We start from the raw sequence: 14347 nt of genomic DNA on the forward strand, positions 1-14347 counted from the left end.
TAAACATTGCTTTTTAATTAGAACAGGCTGGAAAAATGTCATGAAGAAAGAACTAAAACTCTGAGACTAAATAACAAAAAAAAAAATTCTAAATCAAGTTATTTATTTATTTATTGTCAAATTCGCTGAGCGCAAAGTAACGGGACCACGATAGGCGCCATCTCATTATTCTTTCCATCATGTATTTATGGTTTATTTGCATTAGGGGCGTCCCAATTTGAATGGAATGTATTGAAGTTCTTTAGATTTTTGTATTTAAATAGAAATTTTTAATGTATATATACATTAGGGGTGTCCTAAATTGAGTGGAAAATGTTGGAAGTTCCTTCGGTTTTTGAATTTAAATGGAAATTTACAGTATATATACACTTATACTTTCATTACATGAACATTAGGGGTGTCCAAATTTTCATGGAAAATAGTAAACTTCTTTAATTTTTTAAATTTAAATGAAAATGCTTTAGTATATATACATTTATTTTATGCATTGTACATTAGGGGTATCCAAATTTGAATGGAAAATATTGAATGTTATAGTAGTAGGTCATTATATGAACCTTAGGGGTGTCCATTTTACATGGAAAATATTACACTGCTTTGAATTTTTGAATTTAAATGCAGATGTTTATGACACATAAACCTTCATTATATGTACATTAGGGGTGTTCAAATGTCAATGGAAAATATTAAACTGCTTTAAATTTTTGAATTTAAATGGAGATGTTTATGGCACATAAACCTTCATTATATGCACATTAGGGGTGCCCAAATTTGCATGGAAAATATTAAACTCCTTTAATTTTTTACATTTAAATAAAAATGCGCGATAACCGCTTACGCGATTTTGGGTGAATTTAACAAAGCGCGCCTGTCGTTTCTTTCTCGTGCTAACCGGCGCCAGTTGGACACACCAAGTGAAGTAAAGTCCTTCTCCACCTGATCTTTCTGACACAGAGGTGACCTTCCTCTTCTTCTGCTACCACCAACTGGTACCGCATCGAATACTTTCAGAGCCGGAGCGTTTGTATCGATTCGGACGACATGACCCAGCCAACGTAGCCGCTGGATCTTTCTTCGTTGTGCTATGTCTATGTCGTCATAGAGCTCATACAGCTCATCGTTCCATCGCCTGCAATATTTGCCGCTGCCAACGTGTAAAGGTCCAAAAATCCTCCGCAGAATCTTTCTCTCAACCACTCCAAGCGGCGCTTCATCGGATGTTGTCATCGTGCAAGCTTCTGCACCGTACGTTAGGACGGGCATGATGATAGCCTTGTAGAGTGTTAGTTTTGTTCGTCGAGAGAGGTCTTTACTGCTCAGTTGCCTACTTAGTCCAAAGTAGCACTTGTTGGCAAGAGAGATTCTACGTCGAATTTCGAGGCTGACATTATTTTCGGTGTTAATGCTGGTCCCTAGCCTAACGACGTATCTTATAACCTCGAAATCATAAATGTCAACAGTGATGCGAGTGCTCCGACTGTTTGTTTGGTAATAGGAGCTACTTCGTTTTATTCTCGTTCACCACCAGACCCATTCGCTTTGCCTCATTATGCAGTTTGGAGAAGGCAGACCTAACAGCGCAGTTGTTAAGGCCGAAGATGTCAATATCATCGACATACGCCAACAATTGTACGCTCGTACAAAAAAAGTCAAGAGTTACAGTGAAAATAGAAATCGTATTCGTAAATATTCGTAAATTGAGGCAACCTTAATGTACATTAAAAAATAGACTCAAAAATATTATGTCTGCTTATATTTCTTATTAATTTTTGGAGCGTTCAACAGCCTTGGCAAAAGTATTACATTAAATAGAAACACTTTTACATTTCAAAATAACAAAAATGAAAATTCTGAAAAATTTTAATTGCTCAGCATCGACGCAAATAATGCGATTTTTATATTTTTCTGGCCCTCATTGGGATTTAGCATTAAAATATTTCAGCAGTTGCAGCAATAAAATGAGGCTACACTCGTGAATACTTTTCCTTTTTCTTATAAACTACGCAAATCATAGCGATCTCTGCCAGTCCATACACTTCTACTCACCTAGAATGCTCAACGCCAATCGCCAAATCCATTTAGCTGTCGTCATCTCAGGAATGTTTTACTCCGGCTGATGCTATCGATGCTCGCGCAATATTCACAAAGTTTCGCGCGTATCACAGTTTGCTCTGCTTACAAATTGATCTGTCTTCAACATATGTATGTATGTATGTATGTGTGTGTGTACTTATAAAACATGCAAACGCCCACACACGCACACTTCACTACAAATCACTTTTCCGCAATTAACGCCAAGTGTAGCTGCAGTGCTGCGTTCACTTTTCGCAAATCACATAAACTTTTCGCAAACGCCACGGCGCTGTCTCATTGAGGGCACAACCGGCAATTCAGATGTGGTTTACTGTTGTTGTTGCACTAAAGATGCAAAGATGTTCTGAAAAAAGATGTTGCGGTGAATGCGGTTTTGTTATCACGTGGTTTTTAATGCGCGATAAGATTGCCAGTGGAATCTAGAAGAACACAGCTGCCTTGATTGCGTGAATGCACTGTTGTTGTTTGTGGAGTCAAGCGCGAAAGATTTAGATATTTTTATATTGTCTACTTTATCTGGTGTGTGCATTAGTGCACACATAAAAAGATATACGGATACACTCAAGAGCAGGAAGATGGTTCGTACATCCTCTGTTCAAAAAAAAACTTTAATTTTTGTAAATAAAAAATTTTGGAAAATTGTTTAATTATATAAACAAGTTCAGAATTATCATTCTGTGAAATGCAGAGGGCAACCGATCAATTCAGTGGGTTTGCCTCGACAGGCCACCGACAAAATTTACTTCAACAATGTTCTTTTTTTTTGTCGGGACAGACTAGCCGTACAGCACTCAGACACAATTAAATCCATTGTACTCCACTCGGATTCTCTTTTTCATTTTCTTTAAATCTACTCGACCTCCGAAGAAATCTGAGAAGATATTGTGGTGCCAAGGAGCCAAGGTGGTCGCTTCTTAACACATCAGTGCCAAAGACCTCAAGCCAGATTCGAACGAAGTCCGGACAGACGTAAAGGAAGTGGTCCGCCGTCTCATCCTCCTCTTCACAAGCTGGGAAGAGTACACTGTCTGAGATGCCTACCTTTTCCAAGTGTTTGACCCATAGAAAGTGGTCCGTCATCAGTCCAACCAGCCTCCTACAATCACCTCTGCTTAGTGACAGGAGGAACTGCGACAGTCGGTCGGACATGACAGATAACAACAGTTTTATCTGCAGTCTCAAAGAATTCGGTCTCAGAGCCCATCCTAGCTAAAGAGCCGGAAGTCTCGTTACCCACGATACCCATGTGCCCCGGGACCCATGTTAGCATCAGGATATTATATCTACCGATACAGTTCAGCCTTGATTTACAGGACTCGACTACCATTGAAATGGTTGGGGCTGTCTAAGGCCATGAGCGCAGCTTAGCTGTCGCTGCAGACACATATAGACCTGCCTCTCCATCTGTTTTCTACAACAGAGATCATCGCTTCTTGAAACACAGATGCATGCATTTCAAGAGAAAAGTGCAGTTTTGTACCGCTGGACCGTGCTCGGTTCTGGAGCCATTCGTGAAAATACGAAAACAGTGTTTGCCGGGCTTGAACAATATAATTTTCAGGGTGTATATGGTATTAGAGGACAACTTAACAGTAAAACTAATTAGCTTTTATTTTCAACAAAATTTATGAAACATCACGATTTTTTGACGCAATATTAAATTGTTGCTATAAAATCATTCAATAAAATCTCTACAAGTTCGGGGTTCTCGGAAGCGTCAAGGTATTTAATTTTATTTAGAAGACATTTTGATCGGATAACTCGCTGTTCTAGCGTTTGCTACGACATTATTATTATTTATTGTTTCGGTGCTGGAATTCAGAAATGATCAGTGCAGAATTAGGAGGAAGAATAAAATCTATCTATCCTCTTCTGTGGCCACTAGATAGAAGTATAGACGAAGGTCTCCACAAGCTGAACAATCGAACATTCCATACTGATGACCTGCTTGTATACATAGTAGGTTAGCAAGAGGAGATCATTTCTAGCCTCATGAAACAAGCCCATAGTATGATAAACAAATAGTGCACCGACAAAGTGCTCTCTATTAACCCATCTAAAACTACGTTAATGCCGTTCACTAGGAAAAGGATCATCTACATTAAATGCCATGCCCTAAATGAATCGTTTCTTCAACTCTCCCCAGAGGTGTACTACCTTGGTATAAATCTTGACAAAACGCTGACTTGTAACTCTCATCTTGAGAAAGTTACTGCAAAACCACAAGCAGCACAAGCCTTTTTGGAAAAACATGGTATTCAGCGCTAGAATGACTTACTAGACATTCACTACAGTTGTTAAACACACTTAAGTACCATAGTATGGTGGCCCAAAGTTAATCAATGAAAGGCGGCAAATGATCTCAACAAATTGTACTGCCTCATCTGTGTCGGTAAAACAGGAGCAATGAAAACATGCCCAACTGACATATTAGGTGTGATCCTATGCATAGCTTCGTTTCCCATTTTAATTGAAAACGAACCACGTTTGAGCGCCTTAAGCTTAAAAGGCATCTTTGATCTAAAAAGTGAAGACTTGAAAGGGCATTTAAAGATCTCAGAAGACATCCGAAATACTCCTAATCTTTATAGGGTGCATTTATTACCCCCCAAATCCATTCTCTTCAGGAACTTCCAAGTCCTTATTAATACGTACAATAATTCTCGGCCTTAGGGCCTCCGAGTGTCTTGTCTTAAACAAGCAACCTGACTAACCTATACCATAATTCCGACGGGCTACTGACTGAGCTATTCAAACATGGCCATGGTTAGCTGATAAGATGGAGCTTCTATGCAAGTGTGCTCTGCAATCTATGCCAATTACCGCGGGATTAGTCTTTAAAATATCGCTGATAAGGTTCTAGGGAGTGTATTGTGTTAAAGTCTGAAACCAACCATCAACCTACTGATTGGACCTTAGATCTGCAAAATCCACAATTGACTAAATATTTACAATACGACAAGTGTTGGATAAAGACCCATGAAAAGAATCAACACACATCATCTTTTTGTCCATTTTAAGGCTGCATTCGACAGCATGAAAAGAAATCGCCTAATGGCGCTGTCAGAATTGGGAAGTACCTCTCCGAGCCGTTTGATACGAAACGAGGTTTCAGACAGGGTGAACCGTGCAGAACCGCCTGCACGATGACGATATCCGATGAGGCGTCCCTTGGAGTGTTTGAGAGAAAGATTATGCGGAAGATTTTTGGACCTTTGCATGTTGGCAACGGCGAATATCGCAGGAGATAGAGCAATGAGTTGCATGAGCTTAGCGCAGCAAATAAAGATCCAGTGGCTACGCTGGCTGGATCATGTCGTCCGAATGGATACAAACGTTCCGGCTCTGGAAGTATTCGATGCGGTACCAGCTGGTGGTATCAGAGGACTAGGAACGCCTCCTCTGCGTTGAAAAGATCAGGTGCAGAAGGACTTGGCTTCTCTTGGTGTTTCCAACTGGCGCCGGTTAATATGAGAACAAAACGACTAGCGTGCTTTGTTAAACTCGGCCAAAATCGCGTAAGCGGTTATTGTGCCAATCAAGAAGAAGAAGAGTTCCTTACAATCTTCAAATCGGTTTAGGTTAAAGCAGTCTATCATTAATTTTGATTACGATAAACTCGGTAGGTTATCCCAGCATGATGTACTTTGTATTTCCTGAGTGAGAGAGAAGAAGTCAGCCACAAAATGGTTCTGGGCCTACAAAATAGGAAGGCCGTCCCTTTCCTGTCTAGTTTATTTGAATTTCGTTTCCGGTAATTCGTATATGCCCGGGAGCTCATAGGTCTAGTACGTAACCTATGAGTTCCAGGTTTTGGCCTAAGATATTCAGCTTATCAAGCACCAGTTCCGATGTAACCTGGAAACAGTTGAGAGCCTTGACATGAATGAGGATAGCTATGCTATATATAGCTGGAAGCACTGTCCACCCGGTGAAATAAAGAAGCCTATTTATGGACCAATTTTCCAAAGGACCTTTCATGTTACAATAATTTTTAGAAGGTAGTTTCACTTCGACTTTCTTATCTGCCATGTTGGCTATCTGATAGAAGTCAAGTTTCTTATTTTGTCTGTTCGAACGTAGGTTCGAATCTCGGTAAAACACCGAAATGAAGAAAAACCTTTTTCTAATAGCGGTCGCCCCTCGCCAGGGAGTGGCAAACCTCCGAGTATATTTTTGCCATGAAAAAGCTCCTCATAAGAAATATCTGCCGCTCGTAGTCGGCTTGAAACTGTAGGTCCCTTCATTTGTGGAACAACATCAAGAATTATGAATACTTTTCATCGTAATAGAATATTTCCGTGGCTGTTGCAACATGCGTTATGGGTCAAGGACTCGTCCGCCGCAATTAAACTTCTGCAAAATTAGCAGAACTATTCTAAATTAGCTGGCCACAGAGACATTCCTGAAAATTTCATAGCGGGTTAGGTGGCTAGGTGGGGAACCAACCTGAAATCAGTAAATTCTGTTCAAAATGTGGCCATCCCTTTATCCTCAAACAGGCTCTGGACCAGATCGGTGTACATTACGCAAGCCTACAGTAGTTGGGTTATGCAGCCTACTAGTAAGATAGCTAGACAGGTTTGGTCTAGAATTAATGACTACAGGTCTTCTCTCTTCAAACTAAGCCGATCTTCCACTAATGCAGTGGTAGGTACAATCATCGCGCACTGCCGAATAGGAACACATTGGAAACGTATAGGGGTTCCCTCAAATGACTTCTGTCTCAGTGGCAGGAACGAAAAGGAGATGGACGTCATTGGAAACTTTCTCTGTCACTCTCCCGCTCTTACTGGAACGCGATATCGTTGTCTAAAGTCTTACCTCTTTGCAGCCATCCACAGGATTTTATTCTTTATCCGAGATATGAAATGGTTGCGTCATACTGGGGATTAGAGCGAGAAATTGACTTCGGGCCTTATGGAGTAAAGCAACCACCGGAGCCTAACCAAACCTAAATCTTTACGCTGAACTTTTTTCTAAGTGCCTTAAGTATGCTAATAAATAACCGTTAATTGAACAAATTCGCATTAAGGTATTGGTCGATAGCAGTTGCGATGTGTAATACAAATACCGGCTACCTCGCCATGCCTTCATTGCAGATTAATTATAAACAAATTTAACGACTAAAAAATTCACAAGAACTTTGTAGGTGCTTCACCTTTTGCGAAGTTTATTTTTTGTTATTGGCACGCATATGTATGTACAGCCATGGACAGATAAATAGCACAAATGTGAACCTTATACGTTAAGTTAAGTTTTTTGTAGGTACTCTGCTTTGCTCAAATAAATTTGTTTGTTTACATTTATTACCGCTATTAAGCTTATATTTAAGCGAGAAATTTACCGTTTTTTTTTCGATGGAATTTTTTGCGTTCTGTTTTATTTATGCTTATTGCTGTTTTGAAGCGGACACAAAAATAGCATATTTTAACTTTTGCAGCGGAGAGTAAAACTTTAATATTGTTTCAGCGATTTTTAGTATAATTTTTGGTTTCTTAAATAAAATTTTAAAGTAATTAATAAAAATGGGACGTGGAAATGCACGCCGGAGTAAAGAGCTTTTATATACCGTATGAGTCAAAACGGAATAAGTTATGCAGAAATAGCTGAAATTATGATATGCTCTCGGAAAATGGTTTGTAATTCTTTTAATTTAGTTAAGAAAGACTCATCCTATCTAAGCAAAAAACGGAAAGAAAACCAGAGCCATTAATGTGGATAGAGCTATAATACACAAGAGCAAAACAGATCCTTTTAAGTCGGCACGTCAAATAATGCTTGAAATAAACCAAAAATTTGGTCTACAGGTGTCCAGAAAACTTGTAGGAATGCGACTTAACGAAGCCCAGCTGTTTGGCCGCATAAGTAGAAAAAGCCACTCCTCTCAAAAAGACATATCAAACACCGACTTGCCTTTGCAAAAGCCCACAAAGTCAAATCTATTCAGTTTTGGAAAAACGTACTTTGGGCCGACGAAACAAAAATAAATAGGGTGGGACCAGATTGGAAAACTATTGTACGTCGTTCAAAAAATCAAGCGCTAAATCCCAGGTTCACAAAAAAGACGATTAAACACGGCGGCGGAAGCATCATGGTTTGGGGAGCTGTTTCCTGGCATGGTGTTGGGCCGATTGTTCGCGAGGTTGGTAAAATGGATAGATTTCAGTATCTGAAAAATTCTCCAGAATAAAATGGAGCCATTTGTGTTTGAGTTTATGCCATTAAATTGGATATTTATGCAGGACAATCATCCAAATCATACTGCAAAGACAGTGAAGCAATGGCTCAGAAGAGAAAAAATGAATGTACTGGATTACCCGGCGCAGAGCCCTGATCTCAATCCAATAGAAAATGTATGGAATGACGTTAATGTCGAAATCGCTAACAAAAATTTTAAAAATTTTGAAGATTTGTGGGCCGCTGTTAAGGAGGCTTGGTACTCGGTTCCAAAGGAAAGATGCCACAAGCTTGTAGAAAGGATGGAACGACGGCTTGAAGAAGTAATCAAAAACGGTGGATATAGTACAAAATACTAATCTGGTAAAACAATATTATTACTTAACTATCTGATTTGTTTCCTATTTTTGCTCTTATTTGGAATTTTTTAGGATGTGCTATTTATGTGTCCAGGAGGTTTTGTGAGTTATCAACTTTCTCGTAAACTAAATCAGGACTAAAATTCTTTTCGACAATGTTTTTGTTTTAAAGTGGAAGTAAATAAGTTTTTCATTTTTTATGTTGCTTTTTTCCAATAAAAAATAATTATTTAAAAACATATTCATATTCTTTGCTTTCAAAGTCTAAATCTGTTATTTATATGAACATGGCTGTATGTCGTTCGTGTGCGTATATACCAGCATACATACATACATACATACATTTTACGGGCTTATTAACGCGCTTCTCACACCCACAACGAAGCGGAAACAAAATTTTATTGCTTCCTTTGGACGATTGGCGTCTTGAAAGCTGCTGATTTTGTTACACCAAAAAGCAAATGTACAGCATGTACCCGTACATATGTGCGTACAACTGTTTTGCTTGAGAGAGCAGCAAATTCAATAACAGCAGTTCTGTAAACTCCCAACGATGCATGTGTATGTAAGTGTGTGTGCGGAACGCAAGTCAAGCAACCAGAAGTTCAAAATCAAAGAACATTGAACTAGGTGGGGTATACATACATATGTATGTGTGCATGTACAGATGTGTGGATGTGTAATATGCAAACGTATATTTTTGGTATGTCAAACAATGTGGCGATTTATATTCTAAGCTTCACTGGCTATTCCATTCCTTTACAGCGCTTTAAATTCATTCAGACAAAAACAATTCTTCATTTATGGCAACTGGCTAATTAAAATCGAATTGACAAATTAAAGCGTTTTGGTAATAAAAAGTGGCCTTCCGACTGTGCCAAATTTGGAGAGCTTGTCAAATAAATAAAAATATTTTTTTCTTTAATTTCCCTATAATTAATTGCTCGATCGTAATACTAAGTAAATGCTCGCGCCAATTCATTCCAACGCCAGCCAATTTTGAGTGGCAACTTTCTATGCACAGCGCTGATGTGTGTGTATGTGTGTTTTTGCATGTGTATGTTTGCACATATGTGTATGTATGTATGTATCGTCTGTACCATGCAGTAACAAAAGTGGGACAGTGTCGCTGCAGATTTCATGGTTATCTCCGTGAGTGTAAGGCAGTCTTCGGTTTTGCACCAATAATTGTCTCCAAAGTGTGAAATGTTAAAGGCAAAAGAGATGGAAGTTTTTGTATTGCATTTCACATACTCGTCCATAAATATTAGAAAGGATATACATATTAGATTTAAGGGGACAGATAGCTGTAAAATTTCGAAAAAAATTTTCTTTTTTTTCATACAATGTTAATATAATCTTTTAAGAATATGTCAAAAGAAATTTTAGAACGTAAATTTAATTATTTCTTATATTACAGATCGTCAACTGTGACGACTCTATTCTTTGCGCTCGAGCGCTGGGAGAGGTATAGTTACGTTGTATTCAAAAATTTAGACGCGTTTTTCTCAAAACTATATTTTTCGAATTGGCGTAGGCGATAACTCGAAAAGTTATTGACCGATCTCCTTGAAATTGTGGACACATCTTTTTTATGATATTACTTTCTATGTGAATTTACAATTTCGAAAATTTTTCAGAAAAATAAGTTTTTCGAAGCAAAAATAGGCGGAAAATTTACCCCAAAATTAATTTTTTTTTTTTTTGAAGCATTTTATTCCGCGAATTTTTTCCCCATTTTTTTTAAGTCATATAGAAATTATGACAGTAATAAGCAAAAAAATTGTTGGTTTTTTGTATTCAGGTCACTGACGCCCGATGCTACAATTCCCGCCGATTGAGAAGCCCCGCTGCGACCTTTCTGGAAGAATTAAGTGTACATCCGCCATTTTAAATGATAAAAAAAATTCTACATTATTTTTATGTACAAATAAACTGTATGCCAATTCTGAAAAAAATATATCGACTTCTTCATTTTAAATAGTTTTAATGAAAATCAGGGAAAATATGGCCGTTTACAGATATCTGCCCCCTTAAAAATGCTTGAGAGAGTGAAAATAACGATTTTCTATAACCATTTGATACTTACTCTTACACTTACTCGTATAACCAAAGCCCAAACAAGCGTTTTAAATATTTTCGTCAGTCTTTTCAAGCTAATCTCGGCAAGCTAAGGAACGATTTTAGGTTAGGTTGAAGTGGTTGTCCACTATGGGACACACCCAGGCTCATCGTCTATTGGAATGCCGCGTGGGAACTAATCCTTATCCCTCCTACAACCATTGTGTACTTGGTAAGTATTTCAAAAGATCTCGATTTTCCACAGCACTGAGATCTTCCAACTCATTAAAAATTGTTTACCTAAAGTGGTGAATCTACGTCTGGATTGAGCAAGGCAATGACACAAAAGGTGCAAGATCTCTCCTTCATCTAGACAACTTCTGCAGAAGTCATGTATTGGCACATCCACCATCTGGCGTGCTTACCTATTAGGCAGTACCCCGTTATAACATAAATCACTGTGCTAAAACTATACTTATTTCGGCTTATCAGAGATTCTGTGCGTTTAGCACTGAGATTCGGTCACAATTGTCGGGCAGTTCTGCAGGTGGTTTCATTACGCCATCCTTCATTAGCTGCTCTTACAATTTCCTGAAAGATAAGTAGATTGCACTATTGTTAGAGTATGCCTAGATCACTGTCACTGCACTCATCAGTGAATTTAGTGCCGAGTCTCGCCTTGCGATTAACCCTCAATGCCACAATGGCCAGGAATCCATGTTACCTTTATATGAAATAACTCATCTCGATAAGACGTGTCCGGTTTTTCATGGCTACCTTGGAGATTGCCGACTGGTATGAACGGGATTTTATCGCTACCTGGCTATCAGTAAAAATGTATGTAAATATCATCTCTAGGTATCGCATCACACTGTTCCACACGGCCACGGCTTTCATTCTTGCCATCAGTTCGGCCTGAAAAACTCTGCAGTAGTTGGAGAGCCGAAAACTAAAGAAATATCCTGATGTTCGTAATATACACCTCCACCCATCCTGCCCTCCAGCTTTGAGCCATCTTTGCATACATGGATGGGCTCACTCTGTCTAACATCGTTCGGTTCCCACTCTTCCCTCAAGGGTAGAAAGATCGGAGTGCACAGTCACCTGTCCGGAAGCTTCACCATGCAAGCTAGGATTATACACTTACCTAAAGTGTTCATTCTCATTACTGGAAGGACGTTTCTAGGTCCCCGGTTATAGGAACAGATGCGAGTATTTGTGCCTTGTCAGCTCTTTTAATGTTCATCCCTATATCAGAAAGAACTCGCAGTTGACGCCTTCCTTGACATTGAGGGGCTTTTAATAACGTTCTCCCGGAGGCAATCACTACATCTCTGGGTAGGCTGGGGGTTGGAGCCGACCTTTCCAGGTTTATCTACAGATAATAACAGAACGGTCGTGGGCGGTGAGTGGGGCGGCGTCTCTCTCCGCCGGCAGGTGAGCAGGGGCACGCCGCAAGGCGGTGTTCTCTCACCATTTCTCTGGATCATTGTTATCAAAGACTTGCTGGAGGAGCTGGTGAGGAGGGGCTGTAGGGTGATTGCCTACGCGGATGCTGTGGCATTAGTTGTTAGAGGAAAGTTTATAGATACCCTGTCCGATTTAATGCAGGGATATCTGAACGTAGTTGTTCGATGGGCAGCGGACTGCGGCTTATCGGTAAATCCTCTTGAAACGGAGCTCGTCTTTTCCACGCGGAAATATAAAATACCCAGAGCTCAACTCCCGTCGATGGGGGGCGCTCCGTTGGTGCTTTCTGTCAAGGTGAAGTACCTAGGTCTAATTCTTGACAGTAAGCTAACGTGGAAACCCAACATTGAGGAGAGAGTAAGGAAGGCAACAATAGCCTTGTATGGTTGCAAGGGCGCAATTGGCAAAAGATGGGACCTTTCGCCTAGAGTTGTATTTTGGCTCTATAATACCATAATCAAGCCAATCTTGTTTTATGGAGTCGTTGTCTGGTGGAACTCACTGGATAGGATGACATCAGTTAAAAAGTTAAAGGAGTTCAAAGGTCTGCACTCATTGGAATCAGTGGGGCGCTTCGAACTGCTCGTACTCTAGTGCTTAAATGTGGTACCTATTGACATCGCAGGCAGAATTGCTGCTGCACGTACCGAAATCAGACTGAGGGGCTTGGGCTACAAGCTCAATCTCACATATGGGCACTCAAGCAACCTCAAAAACTTTGAGTTAATCCCCTCGTCGACGGATCAGTGTGTGCCCTCGCTTAGTCCAAGCGGAACTTTCTCCACCCATATTCCACCAAGGGAAGAGTGGACCGGGGGCAATACCTGGGGACAGGGCCTCGTTAACCTGTTCACGGATGGCTCGAAGTTGGACGGTAGGGTTGGAGGAGGAGTATTCTGCAAAGAGCTCCCCATCAAACTCAAATTCAGGCTATCGGATCACTGCAGTGTGTTCGAAGCAGACGTGGCCGCAATTGAAGAAGCAGCTGACTGGCTACTTACTTGCATAATAACTGTTAAGAAGGTAAATATTTACTCCGATAGCCAAGCGGCAATTAGGGCCCTAGGCTCTATTATGGTGCATTCGAAACTGGTCAGGGAATGCCTGGTCTGTCTCTCGATTGCATCAGAATTCTTCGATATAAGGATAATTTGGATCCCTGTTCACAGTGACATTGCTGGAAACTGCGAAGCCGACGAGCTGGCCAGGCAAGGGACCTGTTAGGTAGTGTGCCTACGAAAGGAGAGGATCGGGATCCCCTTGACAACCTGCGCTCTACTCCTGGAAGGATGGGCTTTGCACCAACTCAGCGAGCGCTGGGCAAGTACACGAACGTGTAAGGTCGCGAAGTCCTTCCGGCCACGTTTGAGGATGACAATATCTCATCTCTCGTGGGCATCCTCACGGTGCACTATTCGCGGAGTATACATGCCGTGAGCCTCGGAATTACTTCGAATCCTTTTTGCGTCAGCTGTATGGAGGATGAGGTGGAACCATCTCAGCACCTGCTCCTTGGCTCTCGCGGGACTAAGACTCAAACATCTTGGTGCTCACTTCTTTTCTGCGCCTGCTGATATAGCAGGTCTTGATAACAAAAATCTGATGAACTCCATCAGCAGCATAAAGAGGCTAACACAACCGCAAACTAGTCACCGTTCATAGTCCACAAATAATCAACCCTTTTCAATCCTTTTCCCTTTCGTCCTATCGTTTTTTCCTTCACCTCTTTTCCGCCTCTTGCAATGGTATCACAAAGGATGAACCAAACTTCTTTCGTCCAAGTGGGCCCACTCTCTGGGCAACCATTACTATCTTACTTAACCTACTTGGTAGAGAACTACTCATTGTGTGATAATTTGAAATTAGGCGCCCTCGAGTCGCCACTTCTCTGCTCGCTATCCCTAGGCTCTACAGAGTCATCGATTTCTCCAATTTAGAATCATTGTTCTGGCATTAAACGATTCACGATAACTTTCCAAGCCTTACTGAACAGAAATGTCAACACAGTTTGCCATTCTCAGCTATCAAATCATAATTCTCATACAGCTAAAAAAACACCCGATACATATATTAGATTTCAGACAAACTTAATATTATAAATGTGCTCCAACGACAACGAACTTTTACTAAAAGATGCACCGGCTATATAAAGCTGCAACCAGTTTAGAACTAGTATCAAATTT

At 40.3% G+C, this 14347-nt stretch overlaps 1 protein-coding gene across 1 annotated transcript in view; it reads right to left on the reverse strand.

Annotated features, from left to right (window-relative positions):
• Nucleotides 1-14347, reverse strand: part of LOC128855864 (xaa-Pro aminopeptidase 2) — a 43695-nt gene that overhangs the window by 19730 nt on the left and 9618 nt on the right. The window contains exon 2 of the mRNA XM_054091076.1: nt 2047-2437. Coding sequence (XP_053947051.1) covers nt 2047-2092 — 46 coding nt within the window. The 5' untranslated portion in view covers nt 2093-2437. The remainder of the gene's footprint in view (nt 1-2046; nt 2438-14347) is intronic.

The sequence above is a fragment of the Anastrepha ludens genome, chromosome 2 (assembly GCF_028408465.1).
Source record: "Anastrepha ludens isolate Willacy chromosome 2, idAnaLude1.1, whole genome shotgun sequence".
Lineage (NCBI taxonomy): Eukaryota > Metazoa > Arthropoda > Insecta > Diptera > Tephritidae > Anastrepha > Anastrepha ludens.